General features: G+C 39.3%; 1 protein-coding gene across 4 annotated transcripts; it reads right to left on the reverse strand.

Moving 5' to 3' along the window:
* Window positions 1-16,538, reverse strand: syt5a (synaptotagmin Va). Of its 4 annotated transcripts, none has more exons than XM_023957783.2 (10): window positions 16,414-16,538; window positions 9,443-9,581; window positions 8,713-8,727; window positions 7,800-7,981; window positions 5,184-5,270; window positions 4,557-4,724; window positions 4,288-4,455; window positions 4,082-4,199; window positions 2,460-2,593; window positions 1-1,032 (listed from the first exon to the last, which is right to left on the reverse strand). In XM_023957783.2, exons 2-10 carry the CDS (start codon window positions 9,564-9,566, stop codon window positions 823-825), a joined length of 1,206 nt encoding a protein of 401 aa, XP_023813551.1. In that variant the 5' UTR covers window positions 9,567-9,581; window positions 16,414-16,538; the 3' UTR covers window positions 1-822. The 4 variants fall into 4 exon arrangements, with proteins under 4 accessions (XP_023813551.1, XP_004072047.1, XP_023813552.1 ...); XM_004071999.5 differs by lacking the exon at window positions 16,414-16,538 and adding an exon at window positions 11,105-11,242; XM_023957784.2 differs by lacking the exon at window positions 8,713-8,727.

Raw genomic sequence — 16,538 nt, forward strand, 5'->3', positions numbered from 1 at the left:
CACCAAACCATCTGTCACATGTTTATTTACTGCTCTAGTTTGGATAATCAGTCAAACAAAAAAACAATTTCCATTTTTAGGAAGAATATAAATGATAATACACACCCAGACACTGTGTTCCCACATGCAAACACTGATAACAAATCCACGATTGGTGGAAATAAACCAACACATCAAATCACAAGAAAAGTGATGACCAAACTAATCCAGTCGAAATTATCTGACATAAGTAAACACAAACATTATATGTCGTAAAAAGTAGCAAAAATCTTGTTTTAGGCCTTCTTTTTTTTCTAAAAGTCATTTTAAAACATGTCATTTCCTTTTATAGGTTGAAGAGTTTGTTAAAGAACAAAAATAAAAACATTTTACTCAACAAGAAAAGTAAGACTATGCTAGAATAAGTTACAACTGATCATATTTAGATGTATTTTCCTTGTCTGCTTTATTAACATGTTTCAATAAGAAATAACAAGTGTTCAAAAAAATCAAGACAAAGTGGGATTTTTGAAATATACAGTCAATTCCGTGAATTGAATTTGTATTTCTTTAAATATGTAAGAAACATCTGAATAATTTAAGGTGGAGAAAATTATTCGCTTGGTGCAATCTCTGGTGCTAAAGTGAGTTTTTTAAATGAACAAGTCAACAGAAATCTGTGGCGGCACATTTAAGCTAGTGTTATTTCATTTTATTTATTCAGACAGACACAGCTGGATGACAAAGGAAAGTTCTGACAGTTTCTTAAAGTTTCTATCCAAGTTCTGTCTTCTGTTAGAAGACCTGCGCTTGTGTGTTTTGACGGCAGCCTGGCTGTTGTGCTCAGCGGATGGGGGCCTTCAGAGCAGCATCCACCTCCTCTTCGGGCAGGAGCGTGTGCCACTGGGCCACCGGACGCCTGGGGTTGGCCAACATGTCAGACCAATGGCGCAGCCCGACACCGGAGGCGCCATAACCGATCCAGCACTTGCCAATGGGATCGTTGCTGCCCAGCTTGTCGTAGTCGTAGACTGTGATGAGAACCTGCACTTTCTACAGAGAAGACGAAGGAAAATTGCCAACAGAGTTGGGAGATGCAGATGTTGAGTCTGTGTGGCGGATCTTTAAAGGTTTTGAAATATTTGATCTTAGAACTCGGAACCCTGTTCACCGATGTTTAAAAACCTTTGTTCTTTCAGTTACCATAATTTTGAATTACGTGTCATACTTTGTTTTTTTTTTGCTAAACTATGTGACCTTTGTTTTTTCATCCCATTCTAACGTTTGGGTGGCAGTATCATGGTTAGGGAAGAAGCAGGCCATCCCCTCATCATATCTCATGGCTACTTTTGCTTAAGGACTGTTGTAATCTGGGTTGAGAGAATGCCAGGTGATTTTAACCCTATTAAAATAAAGATGAAATATCAAAGTAAAGAGAAAATAAGAGAAAAAGTAAAAAGTGCATTAACTAAAATTCCATTTTTTGAACTAAGAAATATTTTATGGCAACAAATATTTAAAAAATGTCACGTTCTAATGATGGGATAAAACAGAAGCTGAGATTTACCTGGAACAGATTTTTAACTGATACTTTTATTGAGATGCCTGATTAGTCAGTTTCTAACTTGAATAACTTGCGCTACAGAAAAATTATTGTGAAAAATAAATTAGGATTACAGAGAACATGCTAATAAAAAGTAGTGGAGGAAGAATGGTTATTCTGATGAACATAGTGACTGAGTAATCGCTGTTTATTTCTCAACAGAAGTCTACGGGATTTTGACTTTTTGGGAGCAGAGGGTACTTCTTATTTGGAACGGGGGGGGGGGGGGGGAGTGGTTGTTTAGTCCAGTTGTTATTTTACTGTCAATGCTTTGAGCCCATGAGATGATTGGTTTGGATCCTTGGAAGAGTCATTTTGCAGACATTGATAATAGGATGCAATGCCAGTATAAGGGCTTGGAGTAGGGGCTTACCCCTTTAACACTATAGAGATTTTTCCATTGACATGAACTAACACACGCTCCTCAAATTACTGTAATTCTTTGATTATTTGACCATTTACGCCGTTATTGTAATTCCAATTGATTTTGAAGTGCAGAAAAGAAGCTTTGTACTGATATGTAACACCTTATTACTCTACAATAGAAAAGCAAAGAGCTACTTTTCTCCGCATAAGAATCGGTTTATGTTGATTGCGGAAACACTTTACTACTGGAAAGTGTTGCATACCAGTGCAAAGCTGCTTCAGAACTCGTTGGAATTACGTGAATTGCGTGAACGATTGAAGAGTTATTGTAATTCAAAGAACATCAACACTGGAGCTTAAGTTCCGGTGTTAAAGGGTTAATTCCCAAAGTGGTTCCTGAGCACAGCCATGACCATAGCACTCTACTCCCCCCGTGGATGGCTCAGTTGTGGAGAACAATTTTCACACAGCTGGGTTGGGGCACTAGAATTTATCTCTGTGGAGAACCAACCTGGATCTGGGAGAAGGGAATTTCAAAGCTGAAGCTCTCGTTGAAATAAGGATTCAGGGTGTTTTGTTTGACGGATGTCTTCTTTTTCTTGAGTCTCTTGCCGTTGTGCTGCAGCACCACCTTCACAAAAGGATCTGGAACCGACAAACACACATGAATCCTTGGTCCTTTGTTAACAGTCCTTGTGCATTTAATGTTTTCAGATCCTTGTAGCTGGGTATAGTCAAAGTAAAAGCTGGACTGTAACCCAACGGTGTTTGGGTGAAAACAAATGTGAGTCACAATCTCAGCCAGACAACAACATAAGAGAACATTAAATCCACCCATCCATCTTCAGAATCCGGTGAATCCCTTCCATGGTAATTGGGTTGCTGGAGTCAATGCAGTTACTGGGTGGGGCTGCCGAGGTGCAGTGGTTGACCTCTGATTGGAAGATTGCAGATTTGATTCCCGCCTTGCCCGCCCATGTCTCAAAGTGTCCTTGGGCAAAACACTGAACCCCACCTTGCTTCTGGTGGAAGGTTGACCAAGGTGTTTGACAGCAGAGCCGCTGTAGGTACCTTAACCATTCGGCCTGGAACTTCCGTTCGGGGTCCTGGGACTAATGCTGACGTCACATTATGTGATTGGTCAGACGACGCATCAGATAGTGATTGGTCTGGACAAATGACGATACTACAATAAAAGAAGATATTATGAAGTCCGTTGTAAACAAACAGAGCTCCGACTTAGAGCGAGATTATCTTTTAAACGTGCCTTTATTATTGCTATGATTATTATTGAATGCATGTTCGCTTATAGTTTTTTTAATCCATGAGCACAGTGCTTTATAATTGGCCGAACAGTCCCGGAAGAACAACATATAGCCGTGCTAACAACATTTTCAGCCAAGGCTGTATTTATACTGGAATAACAAGCAGATTGCGGCTAAATCTCTTTAAAAAATTACAAAGAAGATCATCAGACACAATTTATGAGGGAAAATAACTTTAACTTAAGCCAGAGCAGATCGACGCTACGTAGTTTGTCCAAGTGGGGTTACCGTAGTGTGACGGTACCTTCAGTCGAAAGGACCTTGAACGGATTTTCCAGGCCGAACGGTTATGGTACCTACACCGCCACCAGTGTGTGAATGTGTGTGTGAATGGGACTGTGACTGTAAAGTGCTTTGGGCCTTGGAAGAAGGTAGAAAAGCGCCACATAAGTATGCGTCATTTGCCATTTACTGTTGTGCAATGGCAGGGTACAACCTGATCTGCTGCAGGCCCACACACTCACTCAGTCACACCTAAGAACAATATAAAGATACCCACTGTACTATGAAGCATGTTTTTAGACTGTGAGAGGAAGTCGGAGTGCCAGGAGAAAACCCACACATGCACAGGGAAAACACGCAAACTCCACACCGAAAGAACCCAGCTGGGATTTGAACCAAGACCCTCCCTCTCACTGAGAGGGAAGAGCTGGAATCACTACTCCATCATGTAGTCCCAACTTCCAATCCCAAGAGCCAAATTATGGCTACCAGTTAAACCATCAAACCCCTGGATTAATGCAAATGTCTGTCATCCATGACATTTATGCTATGATGTGAGCCAACCTTCTCCCCTCTAGATATTCACCTGACAGTCCTCCTACGTCCATCTTTTTCAGATTCTTGGCTTCCATTATGTTGACCGTTAGCTTGCCAGCCGTGGGGACATAACGCAGGGAAATGCAGATATCACCCAATTTCTCTTGCTGTCAGGAAAAATATAAATTGTTACGTTTTAGATATTAATCATTAATGTTTAATTCACTGTGGATATGATGCATATAAATCAACAACCTCTTCTTTTTCTCCTCCAACCAGATCCTTCCATTCATGTATTGGTTGTCCGAGGTCAATACTGTTCATTGGGATCTTGATTTCACCAATGACGTCATGTTTGCCAAAACGATCAAAGTCAAAAACCTGCAGCACCAGAGTCTGACCCCCCAACTCACTGTAGGGTATCTGGAAGAGGAAGGGTGAAGTTCTACATGAATGAGCTGAAAACAATAACAGAAAAACAAGTCGTCAGGTTAGACATCATGAAAATGTCCAAACGGATGAACCTTGAAGGTAAACGTCTCATTGAAAACGGGGCACAGGTTCTTGCGTTGAACTTTTGTCTCAAACTTTTTTTTCTTGTCTGGCAACATGTACACCTTGACGTAGGGGTCTGAAGTGCCCCCCATGTCCATGGCTGGAAGGTCTTGAGCCTGAAGGATGCCCACTATGAGCTGAGAGGAAGAAAGAGATTAGGTTTAGTTTAGCTGTGGAAAACAACACATTTCCAGATGTTTACCTGCACGGTTTGAGGAACGCTTGCGACATTAGTGATCAATATTGCAATGACTATATGACTTGTGATACAAGACATGGCAAAACAAGGAACTACTGACACATAATTTCCAATTCACTACCACAGTTTTGTTTAAATAAAAGAAAATATAACTTAAATTATACTCCAGAAGTTCTAGGAGACGGTCGTTTAACATTAAAGGGCTCCATCTTATTGGTCAAATGCATGCAGGGCTTTATTTGATTTGTTCAACACTTCCAGCTGCCATGAGGTTGTTTTGTTGTGTCTAAACATTTCTGGTAACCATTTATCGCAGTTTACATCGTCTGATACATGGGCTGATATTGCATTGATGATACGTTTTCGCTTCAATGTGCAGGTCTACAGCCCAGTGTACCTGGTTATCAGTGAAGTTATAATCCAGAGAGTACTCCAGTTTTCCTAAAGACTCCTTCTCCTCCTCCTCTTTCCCTTCCTCTCCTTCCTAGAAGACAAACAAAAATCAATACATTAACCTTTTTCACTTTTAACCTCTTGTGCAGAAGTGAGATGAGGTTTGGGTTCTTTTCTGAGCTAAGGTGGAGTTTGGGTCCTTTTTCCAGTACATTCAGTTCTATCCTGCTACGGCTTTCATCCCTAGTCCTGACCTGGATGGATGCCAAACAGCTGTGGACAGTTAAACAGAGATTACAGTCAAATGGAAAATGCAGTGAGACTCTGGAAACAGTCATCTTCATCTGTATTCCTTAATCCAGGGGTCGGCAACCCAAAATGTTGAAAGAGCCAAATTGGACGAAAAAAACAAATATGTCTGGAGCCGCAAAATATTAAAAGCCCTATTTAAGCCTTATAATGAAGGTGACACATGCAATGTGTATTTATGTTAGCTTTATTAGCCTGCTATCAAAATGACTAAGTTGCTACAAATACATAATGAGCATTATTAACGATTAAATGTTTATTTGCCCTGCAGTGCATTCTGCGGAGAACGACGCGTCACGTGACTGCTCTGTTGTGCAAGTTTAACTTCATTACAATATCAATGAATTATGTTTCATTGCTTTGATAAAATAAAGAAATGTAATAAAGAAATCCAATTTTTGATGTCATTTTTATTTTGAGGATTCGAACAAAAAACAACTAAATGGAACGTGCCGACGTGCCCCTCTCTGGGAACTAAACAGAGTGCAATAAAATGCAGCCTACGTTTATAAAAATAAAACAACAGCCTTTTGAAAAGGTAAAGTATATCAAATCGAATTGATACAGTTAAGTTTGATTTCTGTGCAAATGCCAAGCAAGTCAGTGCAAGCGTAAAACGCAGCGGCATCCTCTTCTCTTCTTCGCTGTACATCTCTACAAAGACAGTCAGCTTGTGCTCGAATGACAGAACAGCTTCAAGCATTTGCGGCGCCTGCAGACTTTCATTCAGCTCGTTTAGGTGACTTGTCACAGTCATATCCACTAAAAAGTGCAGCTTTTCAAGCCACTCAGTATCTTCCAGTTGCGGGTAGTTCAGGTCTTTGCTTTTCAGGAATGTTTTCATGTGTTCTGAACAGACGACAAGTGACGCAAAACGTCACCCTTGGACAGCCATCGGACTTTGTTGTGTAGGAGGAGATCAGAATATTCGCTTTCAACTTCATCAAGCAATGCACGGAACTGACGGTGGTTCGATTTCCATCAGCCACCTGCCTAGTGGTCCGCTGCCCTGCTGGTAGAAACGTGTGTCGCAGACTATGACGCAAATCTTCGGTGACAGAAATGTTGAAAATTAATATTTATTCTACACATTGTTACAGCATTGGAAAACGTTAAGAATATTTGTGTCTTGTTTTTCCTCCTGCAGAAACCATATCTAAACAAAAAATATATTTGTCTCTCCCATCTTTTTACATTTTCAAACATTTTTGAAAATGCTCCAGGGAGCCACTAGGGCAGCGCTAAAGAGACGCATGCGGCTCCGGAGCCGCGGGTTGCCGACCCCCGCCTTAACCACACAGATAAATGTTTAAAGAAATATCTTATTTCATTTGCACAGAAATTGAGTCATTTAGCCAGCCTCACCTTGAGCATGTAATCTAACAAGCAGCTCTCAACATGACACAAGCATTTTAAAAAGAGAAATCGTCCTAAAAGCTTTTTATTTTATCCTCTTGTGCTTATTTTTATCAAAGAAAATTAAATTCAACACAAGTGAGTTCAGGTCCTAGTTGTTTCAGAGGGTTGAAAGCTTCATTGAACCAAAACATCCCCGGCTGCTTAAACCTAGCTCACACATCCCAAAATACCAACACGCAGCAACCTGAATGCAAGTTTTCCAGCAATATCAGCAGATGTCCGCGCAGCGACATTGGTAATTTTTATACACCGCACGGCAGCCACCAAGGTTTTAAAAAGAAGTTAAAATTAAAAGACAAAAAACCATTTTGTGACATCGGTCAGTGGTCATTTGGTGGTCATGCAGTGGCAGTCCAGCTGCAATCGGTTCGCAGGACGACAGCAGGGCGATAATTAACTGATAAGAGGATGTCCAAGGTCCCCCAAATCATCAATGATCAGCTAATTTCAGACTTCCACTTCAGATACTTCCACCTTTGTTCAGCTTAAATACTAATTCAGGCCAAAACTGTTTTGTTTTTTTTTCACACCAAAACAAAAGCAGGATGGTACTTTAAAACAAATCAATATCTAATAAATTTCTACTTTTTTTTGTGAATATTCAAATAGAATCGTTAACTTATTATTTAGAATTGAACCGATTGAGAATATTTGTCAGTGGTAAAAAAACAAAAAACACTGAAGCATAAGTTTCCTAAATAACAAGTCTACATGTAAATAAAGGATATTAGTCATCAGAGTTTTCAGAAAAACAACACAAAACTCACTCAGAGCCATATCTAGTGTCACATTGAAGTTCCTGAGAATGTTGTTTGAAATGAAACAGGAATATGTGGTTCTGGCTTCTCTGAATTTCTTCTTAATAAATTCTACATAACAGAGGGTTTCCCACCTTTTTCTCCTCTCCTTCTTCTCCCTCCTTGTCCTTCTTCCTGCGTCCTCGGCCTCCTTTCCTCTCTCTGGTCTTCTTGGGCTTTTTGCCTTTGTTGACGCACTTCTTGTAGATGCAGAATCCCAGACAGCCGACAAGTGCGAGGACCACGACCACGATGGCACCCACAGCCCACATGGGCACTGGAAGAACGGAGAGTTGTTTTTTTTATCAATTAAACTCAAAGAACTTATTTGATGGGTCTGAGTTTTACACTGCAAAAACTGAATTTTAAGAAGTTAAGAAGAGCCTTATTTCAAGAAAAAAATAGTCCGTTGGAAAGCTGTTGTCATAAAAGTCTTTTTATGAGATATCAATAGTATCAATTATGATTTGTTAGGTAATTTGGTAAGTTTTTACATATGACCATCTCAATTTAAAGTATAACAATATTGACACGAGTGTTTAGAAAAAAAAAAGCCCCTTATTTACGCACTGACTCAAATTTGATCCATATTAGTTATGCAGATAAAGAAAATTCTGAAAATTTGATTAACGCAGCTAGGAGAGAATAAAAAATTATTATTCCTCTAATGATGAGTCAATGGAGTAAAAAGATCTGCAGAGATGTTAGTTTGTGGGTAAATTTGATCTTGATTATGACTCAGTGTATAATTGACATTTAAAGCCCCGTTAATGTATGTTTTCAAGTGCTAAAAGGATTTTTCTCTCTAACTTTTCTAGTTACCAATCCATTTTACTGGGAAATATTCCAACAAACGTCTTTTTTGGTGAATTAACTGAAAATATATATATATTTTTTAAATATCCCGTCTGTGCAGGGACATCTCTGTCTTTACTTAACGTTCTCTTATAATAGTTTTCATTCATTTCTTCTTCCGAAAACAGCAGGATGGGAGTGAAACAGACTTACTCTTGAGCTTATGATCTTGAGGAAGATGGATGATGGATCACATGAGGAGAAGATGAAAAGAGGCAGAAAATAATCAAACAAATGGATGAGAACAAATGAAGAGACAGTGATGAGATGATGTGGCAAATGCTTTGTAACGTGTAATGTTAAAGATTTCAAAAAATACTGTTTTTCCATGTTAAAAGATTATTAATCAAGATAAAAAAATATATTTTTGCTACGACTTAAAGTCTGATCATTACTGAAATCTATTTTTTTAACTTCTTGAGGGCCACATATTTGGGTGTTTCTGCTTAAAGACCCACTCCAATGAAAATCATGTTTTTGGTGTTTTTTTAACATGTTCTTGTGGTATTTTTCTCATGATGGAGGACTTTTATAAAAGAATTTAACTTTAAAACAGCATTTCTGAGTATTTCTTTATTCAACATTGTAATCAAAAGCCCACTGGGAACGCTTTGAAAACAGATCCAAAGATGGTCGGAGTGGGACGTTAACCCTTGTGCTATCTTAGATGACCCCCCCTCACATTGACGTGTTCTCCCTACCATGACAACGGTGGATAAAGGTGGAAAGATTTCATGTAATCCAAGGACACCAGTGAAGATCACAAATCATTGAAGAAAAAAGGTTCAGAGCACTGTCTAGTGGGTCTAGATGACCCAACTCCCAACGTTAATGTGCCTAGGATAGCACAGGGGTTAAAGTATGGGCCTCACAGAGAGCTCACTTGGCAGATGTGTGAGCTCATTGAAGAACTTGTTCTTCATGCTGGTGAACTGGTGGTTGGAGTGGTGGGAGGGAGGTGGAGGCGGACGCTCCTTCTCCTCCTCTGCCGCCCTTGGGAGTCGCATCCTTCACCAGTTGTTCTAAAAGAAAACAAAAAAAACAAGAACATGAGCTCCATCATCGGAGTCAGATCAGTGAGGAAGATGTTCGGTCCCGGAATCAGGAGCTGTTGAAAGACAGAGTGGAACTTTTTCCTTTAGAATCATAAAGAACAAATGATCATTTCTCTTTAATACACTTTTCAAAATCATGGACTTGTTGTTGTTTTATGAATCTGTAAAGTTGAAGAGGCTGTCTCAAAGAAGAGGTTCCTGCGTTCCTGACTAATCCTGGACATCGCTGTGTCCTTCTCAGCAGCACTCAGCGCCATGGAAGATTCAGAGAAACCAGAGAATTCCTCGCCAACATGTGGCTGGAAAACCTGTGTATCATTCATTCATTCGTTTAGCAAATTAAATAAAGAAAATTTAAATCCAGATCAGACTTTAACATGTTGTCCACACATGTCAAATGAAGCTATGGCAGATGTTTCAAAAATAATTCATACTCCAGATCTCCGACCCTGTGTTTATTTCCAGGATTAAATGAATAAACTCCAGGCTGGCTTCTGAAAAATGACTAAATATAAAAAGAGCCAGTCTTTTTAAATGGCTCTTTGAAATGAACATTCCACCCTAACCTTAATGTCTGAAGAGTGTCAGTTCATGACACTTCTTTACAGAAAACAAACGAAGAGGCAGAGAGGGGGGGGGGGGGGGGGGTTGGAGCACGACTGAGCAGACCGATGACTCCGTGTGTTTCTATTTTTTTCATTAATCAGGTCAAAAGTGGCATAATTTTTCTATTAAATGCAGAACCACTCAGCAAAATGGAACCTAAACAAATGCAAACTCAAACTTTTTCTCATAATTCCATCATCTGAGTGTTTAAAACGTTCCAGGACGTGTTGAAAACAAGCGTTTAATTTCACTAAAATTACACAATTTCACTTTCACCATCTCAGTAACAAAAAAAAAACTGCACAGTTTTAATTTTTCTTGAAGATATCTCTAAACTTAAAGTTAAAACTTCTACAAACAAAATATTTTTCATAAGCCTTTTTTGTCATTGCAACAGTGGTTTCACAAGTACAACCAATATTGCACTTTTTCACGATGGAAAGGGGGGGGGGGGGGGGGGGGCAAAGTACAATAGGGGCAGAATATAGGTGTAAAAAAAAATTACCCCACCAAAAACTAAATATATATGTAAACTGAACATTGTAAAAAGAGCATCATTTCAGCTTCAGCATCCTCCACAAAGCAAACTTAAGTTTATAAGGTAAAACGTTTTAAACCAAAGAATGACGTTTTTCCTTTTGCCTCTTCTGTTTATTCCATTGCTCATGTTGCTTTCTGCGCTCATGTCTTCTTCTTCTCTGATTCACATCTTACACGCTGAGACAACAGGCTGTGTGCTCTTGGACTTACAGGTACAAGATCCAGCAATTAGGACCACTTTAATACCTTTCTCTTCCTGACAGTACATTCAAATCTCCTTTTACTTTATGGTTCATTTTTAGCACATTTCAGGATTGAATGTATAAAAGCAGATAAGCATTTACCTTCTCCCTTCTCTGTCACAGCGAGGAGAGAAAACAGTGAAAAGTAATAAAAAGTCAGATTTCCTTAATCATGCCTTCAGCTTTAGGACTTATGAGCCCAGTATAGAGCTGCAGCTGTCAGTATTTTCACTAACACACACACATGCACAGGCCCCGCCCACACCAGACCCTGTGTTGCTGCACAGCAATGTAACAAGATTAATTGCCAAAGGTAATCCTAAAATCCTCGGCTTAAACAAATTGAGGCCTCTCTGGTTTTCCTCCCCGTTCTCCATCCATCATGCTGCGACCTTCTTCACTGCTTCCTCCCAGCCACTCTCTACACCTCCTGCTAGCTCCTCCTGCCCCATAAATATGCACACAAAACATATTTACAGAATAAAATCTGATTTAGGATCAGATCTGTGACATTGACCTTTGGCATTACTTGCAGAAGATTAGGGAGAGACTCTGCTGCTTGTGTGACATTAAAGTGACATATAGACACGTACAGTCAGGACCATAAATATTTGGACAGAGACTTTTTTTTATTTAGTTTCTCTACATTACCACAATGAATTTTATAGAAAACAACTCAGATGCCATTGAAGTGCAGACTTTCAGCTTTCATTCCATGGGTTAAACCAAAAGATTTCATAAAAATGTGAAAAACTAAAGCATTTTTTAAACACAATCCAGTAAGTAATTGGACAAATGAAATAACTGAAAACAAAATGGTCATTATTAATGATGCTGGGTTTTCTCCTTCTGAATGCTCTGCCAGGCCTTTACTGCAGCAGCTTTCAGTTGCTGTTTGTTTGTGGGCCTTTCTGTCTCAAGTTTAGTCTCCAACAAGTGAAATGCTGCTCAATCGGGTTAAGAACAGGTGACTGACTTGGCCATTCAATAATATTCCACTTCTTTGCTTTAATAAATTCCTGAGTTGCTTTGGCTGTATGTTTTGGGTCGTTGTCCATCTGGATTATGAAACGCCGCCCAGTCAGTTTGGCTGCATTCACCTGCATCTGCGCAGACAGTTTGTCTCTGAACACCTCAGAATTCATTGGACTGCTTCTGTCCTGTGTCACGTCATCAATAAACACTAGTGTCCCAGTGCCACTAGCAGCCATGCACGCCCAGACCATCACACTGCCTCCACCGTGTTTTACTGATGATGTGGTGTGCTTTGGATTATGAACTTCTCCACGCCTTCTCCATACTTTTCTCTTGCCATCATTCTGGTAGAGGTTGATTTTGGTTTCATCTGTTCAAAGAATGTTTTTTTAGAACCCTGTTGGCTTTTTTAGATGCTTTTTAGCAAAGTCCAATCTAGCCTTCCTATTCTTGAGGCTTATGAGTGGCTTGCATCTTGCAGTGTTCTTATTCTTAATATTCTTCGGTCTTCAGAGATGCCAGACAAGTAAAATCTTAATGAAAGATTCTAATTCTCTTCCAACACTTACTTGTGGATTTAAAACATAGGATATGGATATCGTATGTTTTCTATCTAGGAGTGAAAGTCAACTAAGGCTGACAAATATGAGACACTTTTGATTGCTAAAACTCATGAAATCCATACTCAGATCAGGGTCTAATCACTGCTGGATTATAAAAGCCATGCTTCTGTCCCTGCTAAAGTATTTTTTTTCATTATATTTCATCATATTATTAGTTATTTCCATAACAAGATTCCTTGAGGGATTTCTGCTGATAATTTCTAACGAAGTGCAACTGTCAGGAGGGGTTATTTGTGACCATGTCAAAGAGCACATTCAACTTTACTAATCCTAAAAAGTGGATGAGCCTCAGTTCAAAAGCTTTCAATATGATCAAAAACGATGTGGGGGTTCAGATGTGGTTGTTTGGACTTAATATCAGTTTTTAAGTGATCAGTGGAGATTCTTAGTCATCCAGATCTTCTTTTTTCCTTTCAGCTTTTTCCTTCAGGGGTCGCCACAGCCAATCAGCTTCCTCCATCTAACCCTGTCTTCTGCATCCTCTCCTCTAACACCAGCTACCTTCAGGTCTTCCTTCACTGCATCCAGAAACCTTCTCTTTGGTCTTCTTCCAGTCTTCCTGCCTGGCAGCTCTAGACTTAGCATCCTTCACCGTCTCCTCTGGACGTGTCCCAATCATCTCAGTCTGGCCTCTCCAGATTTTTCTCGAAAACCTCTAACATGCCCTGTCCCTCTAATGCTCTCATTCCTGATCCTGTCCATCCTGATCACATAGTCATCCAGCTCAATGTATTTACTGATGTTTCTTCATCTTGGAGTGAAATGTCCTCTCCATAAACTTTGAATATGACCTCATTTGACGCGGTAAAGACAAAGTGTGAAACGCTGGAATGACTGGTTGTTCTCTGTTTACCCAGTGTTCCACAGTTTTCTTGTTCAGTACAACTTTAGAGTTTGTCACTTTTTATTGCCACTGATGCAACAACTGGAAACATAAAACCGAGCAGAGTGTGCAGCTCTGGACTGAGCAGCAGGGCCCATAGCTGACCAACGTAAAGAGCAATTCATACTATGGGACTATAATCTGACCCAGAAAATCTCTGTCTCTCTGGTTTGAAGGTAAACAATCCTCCAAACCACTTAATGTTTCCGGGATTTTGTCGAAGCCAAAAATGTTAAAGCCTCAGTGACTCATTTTAAACGATCTGACCATGTGGACATCACAAACACAGGAATTCAGATTTGTTTCAGACGGCATTACTGATGGCGTGTTTGCTACAGGAAATGTGTTGCTGAGGCGTGGAAGATGAAGAGCACTGGCCACAGTCCAAAAGGAAGCAAGATGGTCAAAAACAGATACACATAAAACGCACTTCACAAATGACAAAAACGCTTTACAGAAATGACAACTAGTCCTGAGCAGATGAAGAACATGTGAAGATCTGGGGCTTACTCACACTTATGAAGTCACAGAAAAAATCTAAAGGCCGTGTCATACAGCGACTACGTACAATTAAGATAAGATTTGTCATATTTGAATATACGTGAAACACGTGAGAAAAGTTTTCGTCTTCCATGTAACATTTTTAGAAATTGACGTAGAACATGAATTGTGTTTGATTACTGCGCTGTTTGTATGCAATTCATTAATGATATATATATATATATATATATATATATATTTATTTATTTTTAGATATATATTCTTTTTAATGTCATGTATGAAAAGAATGTGAAAAAGGGCACTTTTAGGAGTTTCTCATATAAAGGATTTATAAGTCTTATAAGATGCTCAATATATGTGAAACACACTGCATGGTGATCTAAGTTTTCTTATGATTTTTCTCTAGTTCTTTTCCGTATGGGACGTGCACCGTATACGTGATATAAAAGTTCTACAAAGGTGGTACACATGTTAGAAGTCCGTTAGACATACATGGAACAGTCGTAGAAAGTTTGTGTGCATCTCACAAAAATCACCTGCAATTGTGTAAGATTTATTTAATAAATATGTATTAACTGCGCAAAATACGGATGAACTGCATAATTTTGAACCAACCAAAATTTCTGAACAGCTCAAAACCAAATTCATGCAAAAACCCGCCGGCCAAAACCCTCGACAGACATCTGCCCACTTCGACGAATGAAAAACACGCATGTGCTCAAAACGTACATAGTGGACGTCTGACACGCCCTTTTGTCACATTCACCCATACGAGTGGTGTGAGTCTTTGGGTTGTCCGGAGGGTCGTACGGAGGAGCGACCACATCTTAAAGAGGAGCACATGCATGGAACCTACCATTGTCATGCGTGTGGTAAGGTGAGCGTACTGGCTCCTTACTGACTGCACAGAAATGCCGCACACCCTCGGTCTGTAGGTGATACATAGGATGTCCTCACAAACTACGCTCTGATTGTCTAATTTGCTCGTTTCTAACATTCAGACTGGACACCCTTATCACTTGAACCGCTCAAAATGCGCCTAAAGTTTTGTTAGAAGACTTTAAGAACCTCCACCAAAGCCAGGTTCTTTGTTAGGAAGAGATCCAGACAGGCAGACACATCTACTAGCTCTGTATAAGTAGAGACGACTAAAATATGTATCACACAATATGACGGCTGGAAGCGTTCTGGTTAAATAAGAAAAAACAGCTTATACCAACGTTGTTGAATTAAAAACTGGGAAATCCAGTACTTTCTTTGGATCAAAAACTATAAGAAGTTTCCAAAATAATCAATGACCCATCAAAAACAACACAAAAAAGAATTGTCATGGACCAACAGCACCTAAAACTGGAGATGATTTGTATTAACTAGTTTGATGAACCCTTTTGCACAGGCTTGAACTTCCACAGATCCATACATAGGACTTTCATAATCTCACAGGTCGTGCAGTAAACGTATTAAACTTCAGAGACTAATATCAATAGAAGACATGCAGGTATATTCCTTCAAAATCTGGACTCTGAACAGGGTCAGCATTCTGACACACAGATCTCTCTGGTCAGATTAACTTCAAAACCCTTATAGCCTCAGCTGTCAGCCAATCACTTTGTTTGTTTAAAATGAAGCAGAAATGACGCCCAGCGCCCATTACTATCGTTTTCATTTAGTATTTAATGTGAAGGTTTTAAAAAAAGTATTTAAAAAAAGCTTTAAAACAAATATTACAAGATAGTATACCCTTTGGTCATTTAGGGGAGGATTGCTTTTTTAATGCAATTGTTTTAACCTCGTCTTTTCTTTGGATTTATACATTTTTAAGTAGTCTGTACATGTTTGATATGTTTTGTATAAACATTTTAACTGTTTCATTTCAAAATTTGCTTTAAAGAAAATGACCAAATTGAGTTTTTTAGTACAGTTTTAGGTGTATTTTGGAAAAATTATTATATTGAAAATATGTTGTACTTTGGTTCCAACAGGATCAAAGTCTTTGCAAACAGCAAGGCGTCTTTATATTTCCAGAAAGTGACTTCACGTGAGCGCAGAGGCTCTCCAAGCAGAACTGCTTTAGCCTCCAATAATCCACTTCTGCTAATCTGTGCTACTTTGGGAACAAGCCCCACTTCATGACAAGTGAAAACACTCTTCTTTTGCTCAAATCTGTTTAGTTAAACCCAATAATGAAGACCTAAAAAAGGCCGTAGATGCAGTAAAAAGGTCTGATTCGTGGGATGTTAATTCAGAAGAAAACAAATTCATTTTGAGCAGAAAATGCTGCAGATGAACCTCCTGATGCACAGCAGAGGTTTAAATCAAAAGCAGGATCAATGACAGTTACCCTGAAAAGCTTTTAGGAACTAAAACTCTTCCTCAGCAAATGAACCCATAAAAATATTGACAACTGAGAGAAAATCATCCAAACTCACATAATTCTGCTTCCTTTCTTCTTTCTTCGTCCTTTGTTTTACTGTTACGACAAACAGTTCACTGAGTGGTGAGATGTAGTTATGTGCAGCCTCTCCTCCTCCTCCTCCTCCTCTTCCTCCGGCGT

This window comes from Oryzias latipes, chromosome 8 (assembly GCF_053564925.1).
Source record: "Oryzias latipes strain Hd-rR chromosome 8, Olatipes_Hd-rR_3.1".
Lineage (NCBI taxonomy): Eukaryota > Metazoa > Chordata > Actinopteri > Beloniformes > Adrianichthyidae > Oryzias > Oryzias latipes.

Coding starts and splice junctions, on each gene's coding strand:
- syt5a (XM_023957783.2), bottom strand. CDS start 9,566: ATGCGACTCCCAAGGGCGGCAGAGGAGGAGAAGGAGCGTCCGCCTCCA. Junction 4,725..5,183: donor ATAACTTCACTGATAACCAG/GTACACTGGGCT, acceptor TCTTCCTCTCAG/CTCATAGTGGGCATCCTTCA. Junction 2,594..4,081: donor GGACGTAGGAGGACTGTCAG/GTGAATATCTAG, acceptor TGTCGGTTCCAG/ATCCTTTTGTGAAGGTGGTG.